Source organism: Pelobates fuscus, chromosome 3 (assembly GCF_036172605.1).
Source record: "Pelobates fuscus isolate aPelFus1 chromosome 3, aPelFus1.pri, whole genome shotgun sequence".
NCBI lineage: Eukaryota > Metazoa > Chordata > Amphibia > Anura > Pelobatidae > Pelobates > Pelobates fuscus.
In genome coordinates, this window is record NC_086319.1 from 61,405,379 (window position 1) to 61,419,668 (window position 14,290).

The 14,290-nt window shown below is 36.9% G+C and overlaps 1 protein-coding gene across 3 annotated transcripts in view; it reads right to left on the minus strand.

Annotated features, from left to right (window-relative positions):
* Window positions 1-1,384: 1,384 nt before the first annotated feature.
* TMTC3 (transmembrane O-mannosyltransferase targeting cadherins 3) overlaps window positions 1,385-14,290 on the minus strand; it is a 94,489-nt gene continuing 81,583 nt past the window's right edge. For all 3 annotated transcript variants that reach the window (XM_063447126.1, XM_063447124.1, XM_063447125.1), the window contains 4 exons: window positions 12,055-12,158; window positions 10,677-10,846; window positions 9,423-9,649; window positions 1,385-4,205 (listed from right to left, as the gene is read on the minus strand). In XM_063447126.1, coding sequence (XP_063303196.1) covers window positions 3,364-4,205; window positions 9,423-9,649; window positions 10,677-10,846; window positions 12,055-12,158 — 1,343 coding nt within the window. In that variant the 3' untranslated portion in view covers window positions 1,385-3,363. The remainder of the gene's footprint in view (window positions 4,206-9,422; window positions 9,650-10,676; window positions 10,847-12,054; window positions 12,159-14,290) is intronic.

Sequence of the window (14,290 nt, forward strand, 5' to 3'; positions counted from 1 at the left end):
ATGCTCCTCTATGTGGAGCATTGGACAGGACCACTCCAGAAGACATTCATCCATGATGACGGAGCAGGAGGCAGAGAGGTGAGGGCCATGGCATTGGAAAACAATTCATTTATTGATTTTGTTTTTATTGCAATTGGGAGGCGTGGTGTAGGGGGATACATCTACAGGGTCAGTATATTGTGAGAAATACAGGTTTTTATTCCAGTTGCAATAGTGTTCCTTTAATAATCAAGGAAAATGTTTTACCATAAATACACCACATATGCAGTTTAATCAAAACCAATTATTCTACAGCTGTAGTAGCCCTAGCTCTCGCAACTAAAACTTCTACTTCAACATGATTTTATGAAACATAGGTCATGCCAAACTAACCTGATTGCATTCTACGAAGAAGTAAGTCGAAGTATAGATCAGGGTGTTGCAGTGGATGTGAACTACTTGGTTTTGTCATGTATAAATAGGGGCATAAATTCTCTGGATGAAAATATAATTTAGCCTCTTTATTAATCGATGGTAAGACCACACCTTGAATGTGCTGTGCAATTTTGGGCACCTGTTCTAAAGAAGGATATCATGGCACTAGAAAAAGCGCAGAGACGAGCTACAAAATTGATAAAAGGAATGGAGCATTTTAGTTATGAAGAAAGGTTAAAAAATGTAAATCTCTTTAGTTTGGAAAAACGGTGCATGAGACCATTATCTGGAAATCTATTCATAAACAGGGCTATACATAGGACAAGAAGTCACACGTTTAGGCTGGAAGAAAGGAGACTTCATCTAAGGCAAAGACATTTTTTTTTTTTTTTTTTACAGTAAGCAATAAGGATATGGAATTCTCTGCCCGAAGAGGTGGTTTTATCAGAGTCACTACAGATGTTTAAACTGCAATTGGATAAATACTTGCAAAAACATAATATACAGGGATATAATTTCTAATTAGTGGGGTAACAGCTGCTTGATCCTAGGAGACATCTGACTGCTATTTTGGGGTCAAGAAGGATTTTTTTTCCTAGTTTGTGGCAAAATTGGCAGCGCTTCAGACTAGTTTTTTTTGCCTTCTTTTGGATCAACAGCAAAAACTTATGTGAGGAAGGCTAACCTTTATGGACGCAAGTCTCTTTTCAGTTATGTAACTATGCTTAGCATCATAAGACTTGAACCTACGCCACAACCCAAGAACAACCAGTCGATTACGCCAGATCTACAAGTTTTTTCCATTAACGTAAATCTGGTGAGCTACCTCATTTGGGTATATTTAGCTACACAAAGGGAAAATAAAAATACAGTTGTAAGTTTTATTGAAAGAAAGATTCTTCTTTTTATTATGGTGCTGTTGCTTGTTGTTCATGGCAACATATCAATGTCAAAAATATTTACAACAATATCAGGGTAAAAATAAAGTTAGGAGTTTATTCACAAGTATGTTGACAATACTATTGAAATGTGTCGCTGATGTAGAAGAGTAGGGAGGGAAATATCTTTTCTACCGAATGGGAAAACAAAACAGTATGTAATTTACACAATGTTTAACTAAATTGGTAATTGAGGAGTACTGACAGAAGGAGTTGCAAATTTTAGTCCAAAATAAAAAACAAAAAGAGAAATTAAAAGACTCTTCCTTCTCCCCTCTCCCCCAACAGTTTGTCTAATTCAAGTCATTTTTTTTTTTACACCCCATTTTTACCTAAAATGTGCAATGCCTTTATTCAGGACGACATTCTTTATTCACTGCATATTATGTTTAGTTTTAACTACAATAAACTATTCTAAAATCTGCTCTGACACAGGGAAACATGAACAAAACACGAAAAGCCCCAAAAAAGGAGATCAATATAAACTGACAGCATATAGAGGTTTACATTTTGGCAATGCAAAGTCTTATTCTAATCAAAACTTAGTGTCAAATTTGGGGAGAAAAGTGGCTAAAGATTAGACATGTTAATCACCCAATTTATATTTAAAAATTAATTTTAATTACTTTTAAGCTTTTTCGAAGGTGTTATAGATTTAACATTGTCCTGAGAACTGGAGTATGTTGGATAAATATATTCAGTGCAAACAATTAGGCACTTTTTTGGTAGGCTTATATCTATGTAGTCTGCACACAAAATACAAATAAAAATATTATTAGTGTTATATAAAATAAAATTAAACAAATTACAACAATTACACATGCAATAAACACAATACAATTAAGTAAAAATACAATATTTACCATACAAAGTAAAAAAAATATTCAGCTTTGTAGTCGACAATAAAGTTACACACTAATACACTTTTGAGTTTTGTCTTAACTTTTTGTTCAGTCAGCTTGCTTACTGGTAAACAAGATGCAGAATGGCTATTTGAATTACATGCAGATGTGAAAAAAACAGGATTAAACTATACATTACAACAGTTTATTATTTAAGCCTGTTTGTGGGGAGAACATATTGCAAATGCAAGAGCAGAATATCTGGTGGGCAAATTTAAACAATTGTTCAAAGAAAACACATATATATGCATAAGATATGGGCTGAAACGCAACTATATGTTTAATTCATCCAAAAGACTGGAGCATGCTACCTTTCATGGTCACTCGTACACAAACACACAGGAATAATTATTACAGAAGATTGCACAATATAAGGGTGGGGAAAAATATATTCGATATATTTTATTTTTTTATAGTTTAGTATTTTTCCATTTTTGTTTTTTAATATTCAAAGGCAAAATACTAAATTATATAAGCAAACGTAAAGGACAAATAAAAGAATAGACTGATTCTAATATTGGGAACACAATCTCAGATTTGTGTAGGTTTCCAAAACTCTATCATCAACACAAAAGGTGACATTTAAAGCCTCTGTACAGTGCAATGACAATGAATAAGTCATCCATAAACGAAAGGATTAAGAGAAGGTCACTGATATTTTTATTCATGCAATGGAGCCGTTTCATTATTTACTAAAACCTTCTGAAAATGCATTACTAAACCAAAATTTCACATGGTATAACCAGAGGAGTACTTTTATGGTATAAAAGATTGATCAAACCCTTTGCACGTGTAGTGTAGAAAACAAAACGTTTTGTTTAGCTTAGTGGCCAAGTAAGTTTCCATCGGCTAACAGTCTCATGGGCGACATCAATGAGGGCAAAAAAATGAACCCGGTTATTACATTTAAAATAAAAGAAAAACCACTGTGAATTCATGATCATCAGTATAAAATAACACTCTCAGAGTAGGTAAAGTGTTCACTGTTCATTTAATAGTCATTTATCGTGATTAATCACACCCACGTTCATTTCATGTTTTAAACGACTGTGTGCAGCACCATCAGTGGGTATAACAATACAAGTCTAAATTGATTTGTCTTCTATAGATCATTCTCCACCTAATATACGCTCAATTTCTTCTAACCGTTTTAATGCTGCAACTCTTTTATTTTCAATGTCTTTAATTTCTTTTGTTGACTTCTTGGTTTCTTTGTCCCTGTCTTTCTTTTGTTGATTTTTTGATTTTGCTTGTCCTTTGTTTTTTCTTTTTGTTGGTGTGCTAGTTTTTGGTATATCTTTTTCTTCGTTCAGTTTTTCCGACGGAGTTTTTTTTTTTTCAACGTTGTCATTTTCTTTTCTATGTTCTTCGGAAATCGTAGATGTGCTGGTAGTTGGAAGGACGGGTTGTCCTGCAGCATTTAGTGACATTATTTTACTGCGTACTATGTTGAGGTGCCGCTGAATATACTCCTCGTGTGGGGCTAAAGCCAAGGTCTCAACAAGGCACCTTTCAGCCTTCAGTAAATCTCTCTCCTCAAAATAAACCACGCAGAGATTATGTTTCCCTTGAACATTGTTGGGATCCATTTCAAGAATCTTTTCAAAGCACTTCTTAGCTCCTTTAATGTCTTTCTTTTGGTTCATAAGAATATCCCCCTTTAGTATAAGTCCTTTAGTGTGATCTGGATAGTAGCGCAGTAACTCATCCAGCACAGGTAGAGCTTCTAATTCCCTTCCGGTCTGAGAATAAAGTAAAGCTAAATTGAAGAGGGCACTTCGGAAGCCTGACTGTAACTGTATAGCTTTTTTCATCCAGGTTTCAGATTCAAAATCATTTTTTTCATCCATGGCTAGCATACCCAAATTAAAATATCCATTTGCATCATGTGGTTCTTCTTCAATGTAACTCAAGAGCCTTTTCTTTGCTTCTGGCCTTAGTCGGACGTTACCTTAAAATAAAACAAGCAAATGCAAATAAATATGAAGGAAAAACTTAAAAAAAATAATAATTTATATATATTTATTATTCTCTTACTTGTCCATCAGAGGCCACCATTATTTAATTAATTTTGCTTTAAATATGTGTGCAGTAATAACATTTGATCTATTGTAGAAAGTAGCTTGTACACGATATGTGGCAACGTTTCAATGCAAAATCTTGCCCAGCAAACAGTAAAGTATCCAAATATAGGTTTGTAAAATATGTGTATCATACATAGAAATATTAAAAATATTTTAAAAAATATTACACAATTTTAAAAGAATATCCTATAATATTAAATCAGAAAACCATACCCAAAAACGAGGCCTTCATCTGAGATAAACACACATTATTTAGCCCGATTTTTGTTGGGTGCTATGGTTTGAGGTAAACATTTGAATTTGCTTGTTCTTTTCCCCATAGGTTTATAGGGTAATAGAATAGTATAAAAATATTTTTTGTTAAGGCTTTGTTTCACTGTTTTGACCCGACTTGCCAAACTACGTTCTGTTCTCAAGCACTTGGGTACCTGACCTGGCCTTCTGCCTGTTCGTTTGCCTTCTGCCCGATTTTGTGTTCCAATCCCTGGCGTGTCTCCCTCCTCAACCTTTGTACCAGTTCCCTGCTTGTTTGACATCCTCCCCCCCCCCCCCCCTCCCCCATGTATCAGTTTCTAGCTTGCTCCTGACATGTTTTTCTCATGCTCCTGACCCATATCTGTGTCTGGTATCGTGTTTTAATTTTTGTTTTTCTCTCCTGGCCTTCAGTCTTTTTTACTTTAGTCCTGTTACTTCAGAGTCCCTCCTTTAAGTTAAGTACGGCCAATCTAAGGTTTGGAAATATGTCTCTTCCTGTCCCTCTGTCTTTGCCTTTGTTAGGTTGTTGCCTTTCACCTTGCGGAGGATCCTCTAGCCAAACCTGACAGGTACTCACAATCAACCTAACCCAGCCCTTCTACCCTAAATAAAAGTTTCTGCAGAGTAGAGGTGGTTTAGAAAAGCAGATGTATCTAAATGGGAGGGGGGGGGGGATTTTAAGTACCATAAGAACCAATGGATCTTTGTGACTACAGAGTATCAATGAACGGAGAAAGCACTGTTAATTCCGTCAGTCAACATTTTTTTTCTGCTCTGATGAACGGTTAGAAGAGAATATCTGTTATGTCTAACATTATGTACAAATAATGTAACTACTAAATTAATTGTTCATCTATTACTATAACCTGCTTACAAGCATCACCAATAAAGATATGCTGAATAGTTATGCTGTTTCCCTTCCATGAACCGTGCATGCCTGTTCCTGTGTTACCTTCTAAGAAATCAACTAAAGACGTTCACCTAAATTACTTCCTACCACGCTTCCTAATTTAATCTTGTTAATACATTGAACTTTTAATATAACTTTTATAGAACAGTCGTCACAGAAGACTGTCCACACTAGTTGGGCAGTGGAAAGATTCCCCATATAGCGAGATTAGTCTTTGTATGATATAATTATGTTCCTTTTATTAATTATTTGTAAAATCAAGGATATGATTCCAAAAACCATGTTCTGTGTGAAGCATGGTCACTCCCATTGAGGAAACACTTGCCAAGATGAAGGTGGGGGGAAAGGGAGGATTGCGTCAGTTAAATTACATATCTTATTACATATATTACATAATTTAATCTTGTTCTATATTCATTGACTGTAATGTGCAGGGTGCATAAACTACTTTTCTGTTCTTATGTTTACCAGGTACATGTAATACGATCGCTCCTCTCGTCCTTCTGGCATTCATGAATAGTTGCTAGTTAGAATTATAATCTGGTAGAAGGCTCGCATATCACCAAGGTAAGAACAAGTAAGCTTCATAAACAATGATATTCAGATTTCCTGGTAGTCTATTTATGTACACTTTTCTTCATAGTTATTCAAAGTGCAGTTATGGCTCACATTAAATTTGCTGACAAAAGGTATATACCCTAGTATTATTTCCTTGTTCCTTCGTCAGCAGCTGATTAATGTCCCAATTTACATGAAGCTTTATTTGTGATAAATAAATGCTCATAGCCAAATATAATTTTACTTTGAATAGTCAGATGGAATTTCCAAACACATTTGTATGCCTGCACTAACCCTGTACAGTCCTGAAGTTATGTTTGTGGCATACTTTGAGGTGGCTTTAGGAACACTGGTTAAGAAAACACTGCCTTCACAATGTGCACTTTACCCTTAAGGAGACAACGAACATATTCCACCTAATTCCATGTTAGCCGCCCAATAATGCCTTGGTTTCTCTTATGCTACTATGGCATCTACCCAGAAATGTTATACAAGCACATGTGCACTCAAGCATTCACTTAGTAGTGCCTTAGTTGAATGTATGTGTAATTTACATGCCTTGCCTGTTGTGCCAGGCACAGCATGTAAAGTGTTAAGATAGGGTATTGTGAGATCAAAAATAAATAGAATAGCACAATAGCCAACTTTGTGTTACCTTTCGGTGGGGGAAACATTTCACAAGTAACATTTCTGCTTTTTACCTTATTATATAATTCAGCAGGACAAAGTAAATAGTCCGTGGCATTGTCAGTTTACTGCTTGGGGATCGCATAGCGTGCGTGTGCATACATGATCAAACTATTACACCATACAAATCATGGAAAACCGTTTATGGCAACATTAAAACATTAAGACATTCATTTAAAGTTTCTTGATAAATATGCTTCTACAGGTGGTCAACAAGCTGCAAGAGTAAAATATATGTAGCGCATAAGTAAACAACAAAAGTTATAAAGTCAAATTCTTGGCATGAATACATATGCATATGCTGCACATTAATTCCCTAAGTTGAGTTCAAGTCTATTTCCTCTTAAACAGCCTGAAAAAGCAGCAAGAGATGTTCTGGCATAGATTTGAATATTTCACTAAGTAACACTGTAAGGAGATTTTAATATATATATATATATACACACACACACACACACACTATCCCCCCCAACCCCCCAAACAAAATTTTCATGAGATGTGTTGGCAGAGAATCATGGGTAACATAGTCCACAACATTTGCAGTGCCCATTACGGTCATTCATTATTGCACAAGCTGGTATTTACAAGTTTACCTAACTTTGTTGAACAGATTATGGGATGTCAGCCTGAAAAATCCCTGGAAGGGTCAGTTGGTAGGATGCCCAAACAGGCAACCAAGGACTCCCTGTGATCTTATGATCTATTGTAAAAGTGGAAGGTCACACTTGCTCTACGTGCTGCACCAGTTTACCAGGCTTTGTGAAGATGATGGATCTGGACAAGGCTCTGAAAATGGGCAAAAACATGCAATTTTGGCTTTCCACATTTGCAATACATCTCCAGATCATGAGGAGTCAGTGGTTGCTCATGTAGGCATCCTTCCAACCTAGTAAATCTGCCCAGGGGAGACTTTTGGAGACAAAGAAGGAACTTCTGAAGTGGGATGCTATTGTGACTGCTTTAATGTACTGAACATTCTCAAACTATGCTCTTTTATATCATGTTCATTTAAGGTGACATGAGATCTTATAGTTCTTCTGTTAACACTTTGCAGACATCTAATACAGTGTGGAACACCGCAAGCTACAATTTCCGAAAAGTGTCTATCAAATATAATATACAAGTCATGGCTGGAATGAGGACACTATATGCAAGAACATTTGCAGGATTACCGTTTAAAGGGAAACTATAGTCACCTGAACAACTTCAGCTTAATGGGGTTGCTCAGGTGAGTACAATAGCTCCCTGTAGCCTTTTCTGGTAAACACTGTATTTTCAGAAAAAATACAGTGTTTATATTGGAACCTAGGAACATCTCCAGTGGCAGTCACTCAGACGGCCACCAGAGGGACTTCTGAGTCAAGTCCTGCCTAATGCGCAGGACTCATATTTGACGTCTTCACGCTTAGCTGAAGACATCAAACGTGCTATCAGGACACAGGAGGCACTGTGAATGCGCCTCCTGTGTCCTGTAGTAACCCGGAGCCTGTCAGCAATCAGAGCCAACCATGTGGGAGATAAGGATGAAGGCTGAAGGCAGGAGACTGAGCAGGAGGATCTACTGACTTTAAACAGTAAGTAGACTTATTTTGTGAGTGAGTGTGAGAGAGAGTGAGCACGAGAGAGAGCGAGAGAGAGCGAGAGTAAAAGTGAATAAGTGTGAAAGTGAGTTAGTGAGTGAGAGAGTTAGTGAGTGAGCAAGAGTGTGAGTTAATGAGAGAGTGAGAGAAACGAATATTAACGCAAGAAAGAAGGCTAGGGGACCTGTCTTTCTTGCTTTTATATGTTGACTATAGTGCTCCTTTAACCACTGAGAAGTGTGTTTACGAATGATGACCTCTAATATGATATATATATTTTTTTAAATGATTTAAAATTTTTGGAAAAAACATTTAAAATGGTTTAAAACATTAAAAATATATATATATAAAAAAAAAAAGAAAAAAAAAAAGATATTGAAATCTTTTTTTTTTTTTTTTTTTAAAGTCATTTTAGTTTAGCCAAAAATATTAAGTAATTTGAAAAGCTAATTCAAAGAAATTATTTGCATATACTCTGCTGTTTTGAGAAGCCTGTCTATATTCAGACTGTATATTTGGCACTGACAATTTTCAATTGCATTTTATTTTTGATACATTTGGGAAAGCATCTAGTAATATTTTAGCAGCTTTTTGACATTCTGTAGGATATGGATATATTTATTTTTATTGTGCTTTCTTGTTTCTTTTTTCATTTTATTTAGGTAACAGGCCTGCATTAAATAAATACTCCAACATTAAAAAAAAAAACAATAATATTTGGCAATATTTTAGCCAGTCCCCCTTACCCACCACAACCACCTCTAAAAGACCTCTAACTGACTAATGTTTGCCTGTGGAAGCTCTCTATCGTTCAAGCGGAATGAATTAGGAAGCCCTTCTGGTCCAGATTTTTGTCTTCACAGCGGGGCCGTTTAAACATAGGGAGTACAGCAACGGGTACTTAAAGATCTTCATGCCAGAGTGAATACTCCTCCTACATTTTGCCATTGCACAGGCTTTTCTTGGCCTGAGAAGTTCAGGTTCTCCTCCCGAGTAATTAATTCTCACAACTTTAAAACTGTAGTCACTGAATGTGAAAATAAGGAGAATTGGAAAGTTTAAAAAAATGTTGCATGGCAATAAATGTTACATACCTGATTCCTGCATTAGTAAGGCAGAATTGAACAATGCCAGCTTATGCTTGTGATTTAATTCAAGTGCTTGATTAAAGTTTCTGAGTGCCTCATTGGGATCTTTCAATTCAATATAAACAATTGCGAGGTTGTACCATAAGTCTGCATTCATTCCATCTAGCTCCAGTGCTTTCATGTACGCTTCTTTAGCTTCCAAAGGCTTGTTCATTTTTAAAAGTAGCTCACCCCTACAGGTAATGAAACATGAAAGACATTTACATAAATTAAAAAAAAATTTGGCAAGGCAAGAATAAATCTAAAAGATAAAAAAAAACCAAAAAAAAAAAACCCTAAAGCCTAAACAAAACCTCAAATTGGCACTGAAAAGAAACGTACCTTTTTTAATCCAGTTTTGTGAATGGGGAGTCGCTGATTGGCTGAAAGCGTCAGCTGACTGTTCTCAGCCAATTAGCGGCTTCACTGCCTAGCGGCACTCGGCGCTTGCTGAAACTACAATTTTACAAGTTGGGTGAGGTAAGCGTGTGCCTGAGGGCCTCCTGGCACCATAACCTTATTTAGGTGAAGTTGTTATGGTGCCTGCAGTGTTCCTTTACATTAAAAAAAACAATGTAATAAAAGGATGAGGGGAAAAAAAAAAAAAAAAAGTACAGAATACAATCATGCAAAAATGGCACAGTTCCGATAACACTCGGGAAGGACAGCATGCAAAAAATGGAGTATAGCCAAATTACCCTCATTTCCAACCAGAGTAGTTACTACATTTCGCAGATCTGATGCTATCCTGTATATCTCCTCTACCTTCACCCACCACTGTTAGAGAGTGGGAACATCAAAACCTTGACGGTATTTACAAAGTGTAGATAATTTTTATTACAGAATGTTTAACTCTTATTGTTCTCGCTTATATCCCCTTATACGCTGCACAAAGTGTGACATTTTCTAAACATGCAAAATGCCAAGTGTCAATAGTATATATTATAAAATGTCTGATTTCTTCTTTTTCTGTTAATTCATTGCATCCTTGTTATTCAGCCAATTTAATCGGTCATGTCTTTACAAAGAATTTGAATACATCTAACGTATCAATTATTATGACATAGTTGATTATTAATGTGATAAAGACTCCTACTTTGGGAAACATTGTACAATTAACTGGATGTTGTACTTCTTTTGCCAATTATTGGAAATAAAACATCGAACTGTCAAACATTTTACACATTTTCTAACTGATAGTCGAATACTAAACATGCTAACCTGCTAATATAAGCTTGTTTAAAATCCGGCCGCATGCTTATAGCTTGTCTGTATAACTGATCTGCTTCCTCGAGCCGAGACTCATTTGTACGGATAAGATTTGCAAGGTTAATGTAGACATTAAGATGATTAGGGGCCACGCGTGCTGCATACTTCTTCCCTGGTATAACCTGTTAAAAATAGACAGACGGGTTTATAAAACATTAAATACATAGAACTGTTATGAAGACTGGTAAACGAGCAAGAACTTCTTAACTTCTTTATATTTATGATTAATGACAAGAGTATTTTATCAGCAATATGTGCTAAAATGCAATTTGTTGTGTGGTCCACAAACATTTGCACTATATTTGCAACTCATGAACTTTTATACCGGCATGTGTGGTCTTTAAAACAGCAAATGGAAAAATGCAAATAAAATTAGTTTCTGATATAGATTGGCTAAAAATTTAACTTGCACAATGTAAAGATTAAATATCCCTTTTCCTGTGCAAGCATTTCATTTGGAGAAAAGTCATGAACCCCAAAGAATATGGAATTGTGTATATACTTAGCCAATGAACACATTCTTTCTGTCTAAAAAAGAAAATGTGATCATAAAATGCAAGGGATTTAGTGATGAAAGCCAATTTAATCAACGTTATTCACTAAAGCGAGAGTACAGGCAACTGAAACAAAGCACTAATAATGCTTTGCCATCGTAAATGCATTCTAAAGGCATGTAAAGCATCAAGGAAGTTGTAGTTCTACAACATCTGGGGAATCTACTTTTGGGCACCCCTGCTATGTAGCATCCCCTACCAGCTGCATCACATCGCAGTAAATCACCTCCACATTCCCTTCACATGTTACCACAATCATTCTATTCATTCTCTCTGCCATCACATCCAAATTCCTCTGCTACATCTGGTCTCACCTCACCATTTTAACCTATAGATTGTAAGCTAATGGGCTATCCAGCAAAGTACTCTGTACAAAAGATCTTCAGGGGCCAGATCTCGGCTCACAGGCAGGGCCCTCTTTACCCTTTGTATCAGTCTGTTTATGTTGTACTGTCCTTTTCCCAGTTGTACAGAGCTGCGGAATATGTTGGTGCTTTATAAAAGCCAGTAATAAATAAAATATAAAATGAATTTCAAATGGAAGGTCAAAATAGTAAATTGGATAAATTCTCTAAAACCAGCTATGCTTTCCATTCAGCTACTTTGGCCTTAAATTCTCATTTTAGTAAATAACCCTGAATGAGTAAAGCATAATAGTGGTGGTCAACAGTCATGTGCAAAGAACAAATACACAGCATAAATTGATTAACATTGACATTACCATATACTAAGAAAAATAAACAAAAAGGAGTAAGCAGGGGAGTCCTGCTATGTACCTGTGGCATAAGTGATTTTGCAACCAAATATGAATCCTCTGCTTCTTTGCTTTTGTTCAAATTTTTATATGTTCTGCCAACATTCATGTGGGCCCCAATATCATCTAAAAAACAAAAATGGCAGAAATCAAATAGAGAATATGTCACATAACTAAATCAGATCTATAGGAGTCAATATAAATATTATATTTCACTCTCTTACAAACACAGTTATTGACATTCATTTATGCCTAATCAAACACTCCCATAAAATCAACCACACTTACACTTTACTCCAACTGCAATGACCACTTCTGCTTTCTGAAGTGGCCATGGTGGTTGGAGTCTGGATGTGTATTGTTTAAAACATTGGCCGACTTTGCGATTGGGTACAACCTATATAGTAGTGATGGATTGCACCTAAACGGAAGGGGGATTTTAAACTAGTAGTAGGGGGGGAGGGTCATAGCAATCTACAAAATGGAGATAGGACAGAAAGGAGATGGGCTTTAGAACAGTATAAGGAGGGTGGAGACGGGGGGAGGGGCAAGCTCAGAACAGAGAAGCTATGTAATGTTGGTAATTCACAAAATAAACAAGAGACGCATGATATTAAATGTATGCTTACTAATGCAAGGAGCCTAAATAACAAAATGGGGGAACTAGAGGCATTAGCATACACTAAACAATTTGATATAATAGGCATAACTGAAACATGGTGGGATGAGACACATGACTGGGCAGTTAACTTAAATGGGTACACATTATTTAGGAAGGATAGGAAAAACAAGAAGGGTGGTGGGGTATGTTTGTATGTCAACCATGATTTAAAGCCAACTCTTAAGCAAATTGAATGCGATGAGGAAAATGTGGAAGCTTTATGGGTAAATATCTGCTTGGGGGAAAAGAAGGGAAACCAACTATTGGTTGGGATATGTTATAAACCACCTAATGTTAATATTGACGAGGAACAACAGCTGTTTGAGAGTCTGTTGTCCAGGAGATCATCGGCCTCTACGTAAGAAGTGCTGGGGTGTCCCCGTCGATGAGTGTGAACTCAGGTTCAGGAACGAGGAGGTAAGACAACTGCTGTTTTAGACGGCAGACCCACTAGGGGTATACCGATTGTGCGGTAGGCCCATAAGGGGTTATTTGTGTATGGAATCTGCCCCCTCTGTCGGAGGGAAGGAGCGAAGGCGCACCGCTCAATCGAACGCTCTTTAGTCAGACCGTTTGATTTGGTTAGTCAGGCGGGGTCCTGTGTAAATAGCCCTAGCCGGACACCGGTGTCTTGTCTAGACTAGCGTTCTAGGGTGTATATTACGTTCGCTAGGTCGGAGGGACCGGGAGACTAAGCGGCGCCTGTGTAAATTCGGTTCGCTAGCTCTCAACCTATCTTGGCTAAGTGGGAAGGCGTGTAAATTTGGAACCCACTAGATTTTTGATAGTAATCGACTAAGAGGCGTCTGTGTAAATTCGGTCCTCTAGCTCGCTATATGTGGTGCTTGGGCAGTGTGGCTAACCAAAACGGGTGTATATAGTTTTAGGTAGTCCATTCAAGGTACTGGCCAATAGTTTAGTTGGGAATTGTAAATGTGATAAAGATTGTTTAGTAAAGTGTATATCTTGTTAGATAGCGCGAGCTCAGCCGTCTAGCGAGAGTGTTAATAGTGTGTTGCTGTATTATAGTGCACGGTACCATAACCCTGTATATTTACTGACACTGTATATAAGTACTAATCATTGTCGTCCATTGCATGTTTAACACCATAACCACTAATAATTGTATTGTGACCTTAACTTGTGCTTTGACCTATGCTAACCGTACTGTAACCGCTATTTGTAAAAGACGATGTTACTGGGGTGTGTTATAGACGGGTAATTCATATATAGAGAATTATAGCGTGGGTGACTGTATAGTTTCGCCAAAGGGCATAATATTGATTATCTAGTGACTGGTGTAACAGCTGTGTGTGTACGGGAATTCCCTGAGTGTTTATTGTGTTATTGTATACGTTTCACTTGGTAACTGTACCACGTGGTGCTGTTGCCAGAGGAAACGGGTGTGACTGTTGAATAGTACGCGTGCATAGTATTCGTTGTCAACGACGTTCCATTGATAAGTATGGGCGCGTCGCAGTCAACGATTCCGGATCCCTTAGGTTGTATGGTGAAGAATTTTAAAAAGGGATTCAAAACTTGTGATTTTGGGGTTAAAATGTCTCCTGTACGTTTGGTCACTTTGTGTACTAGGGAG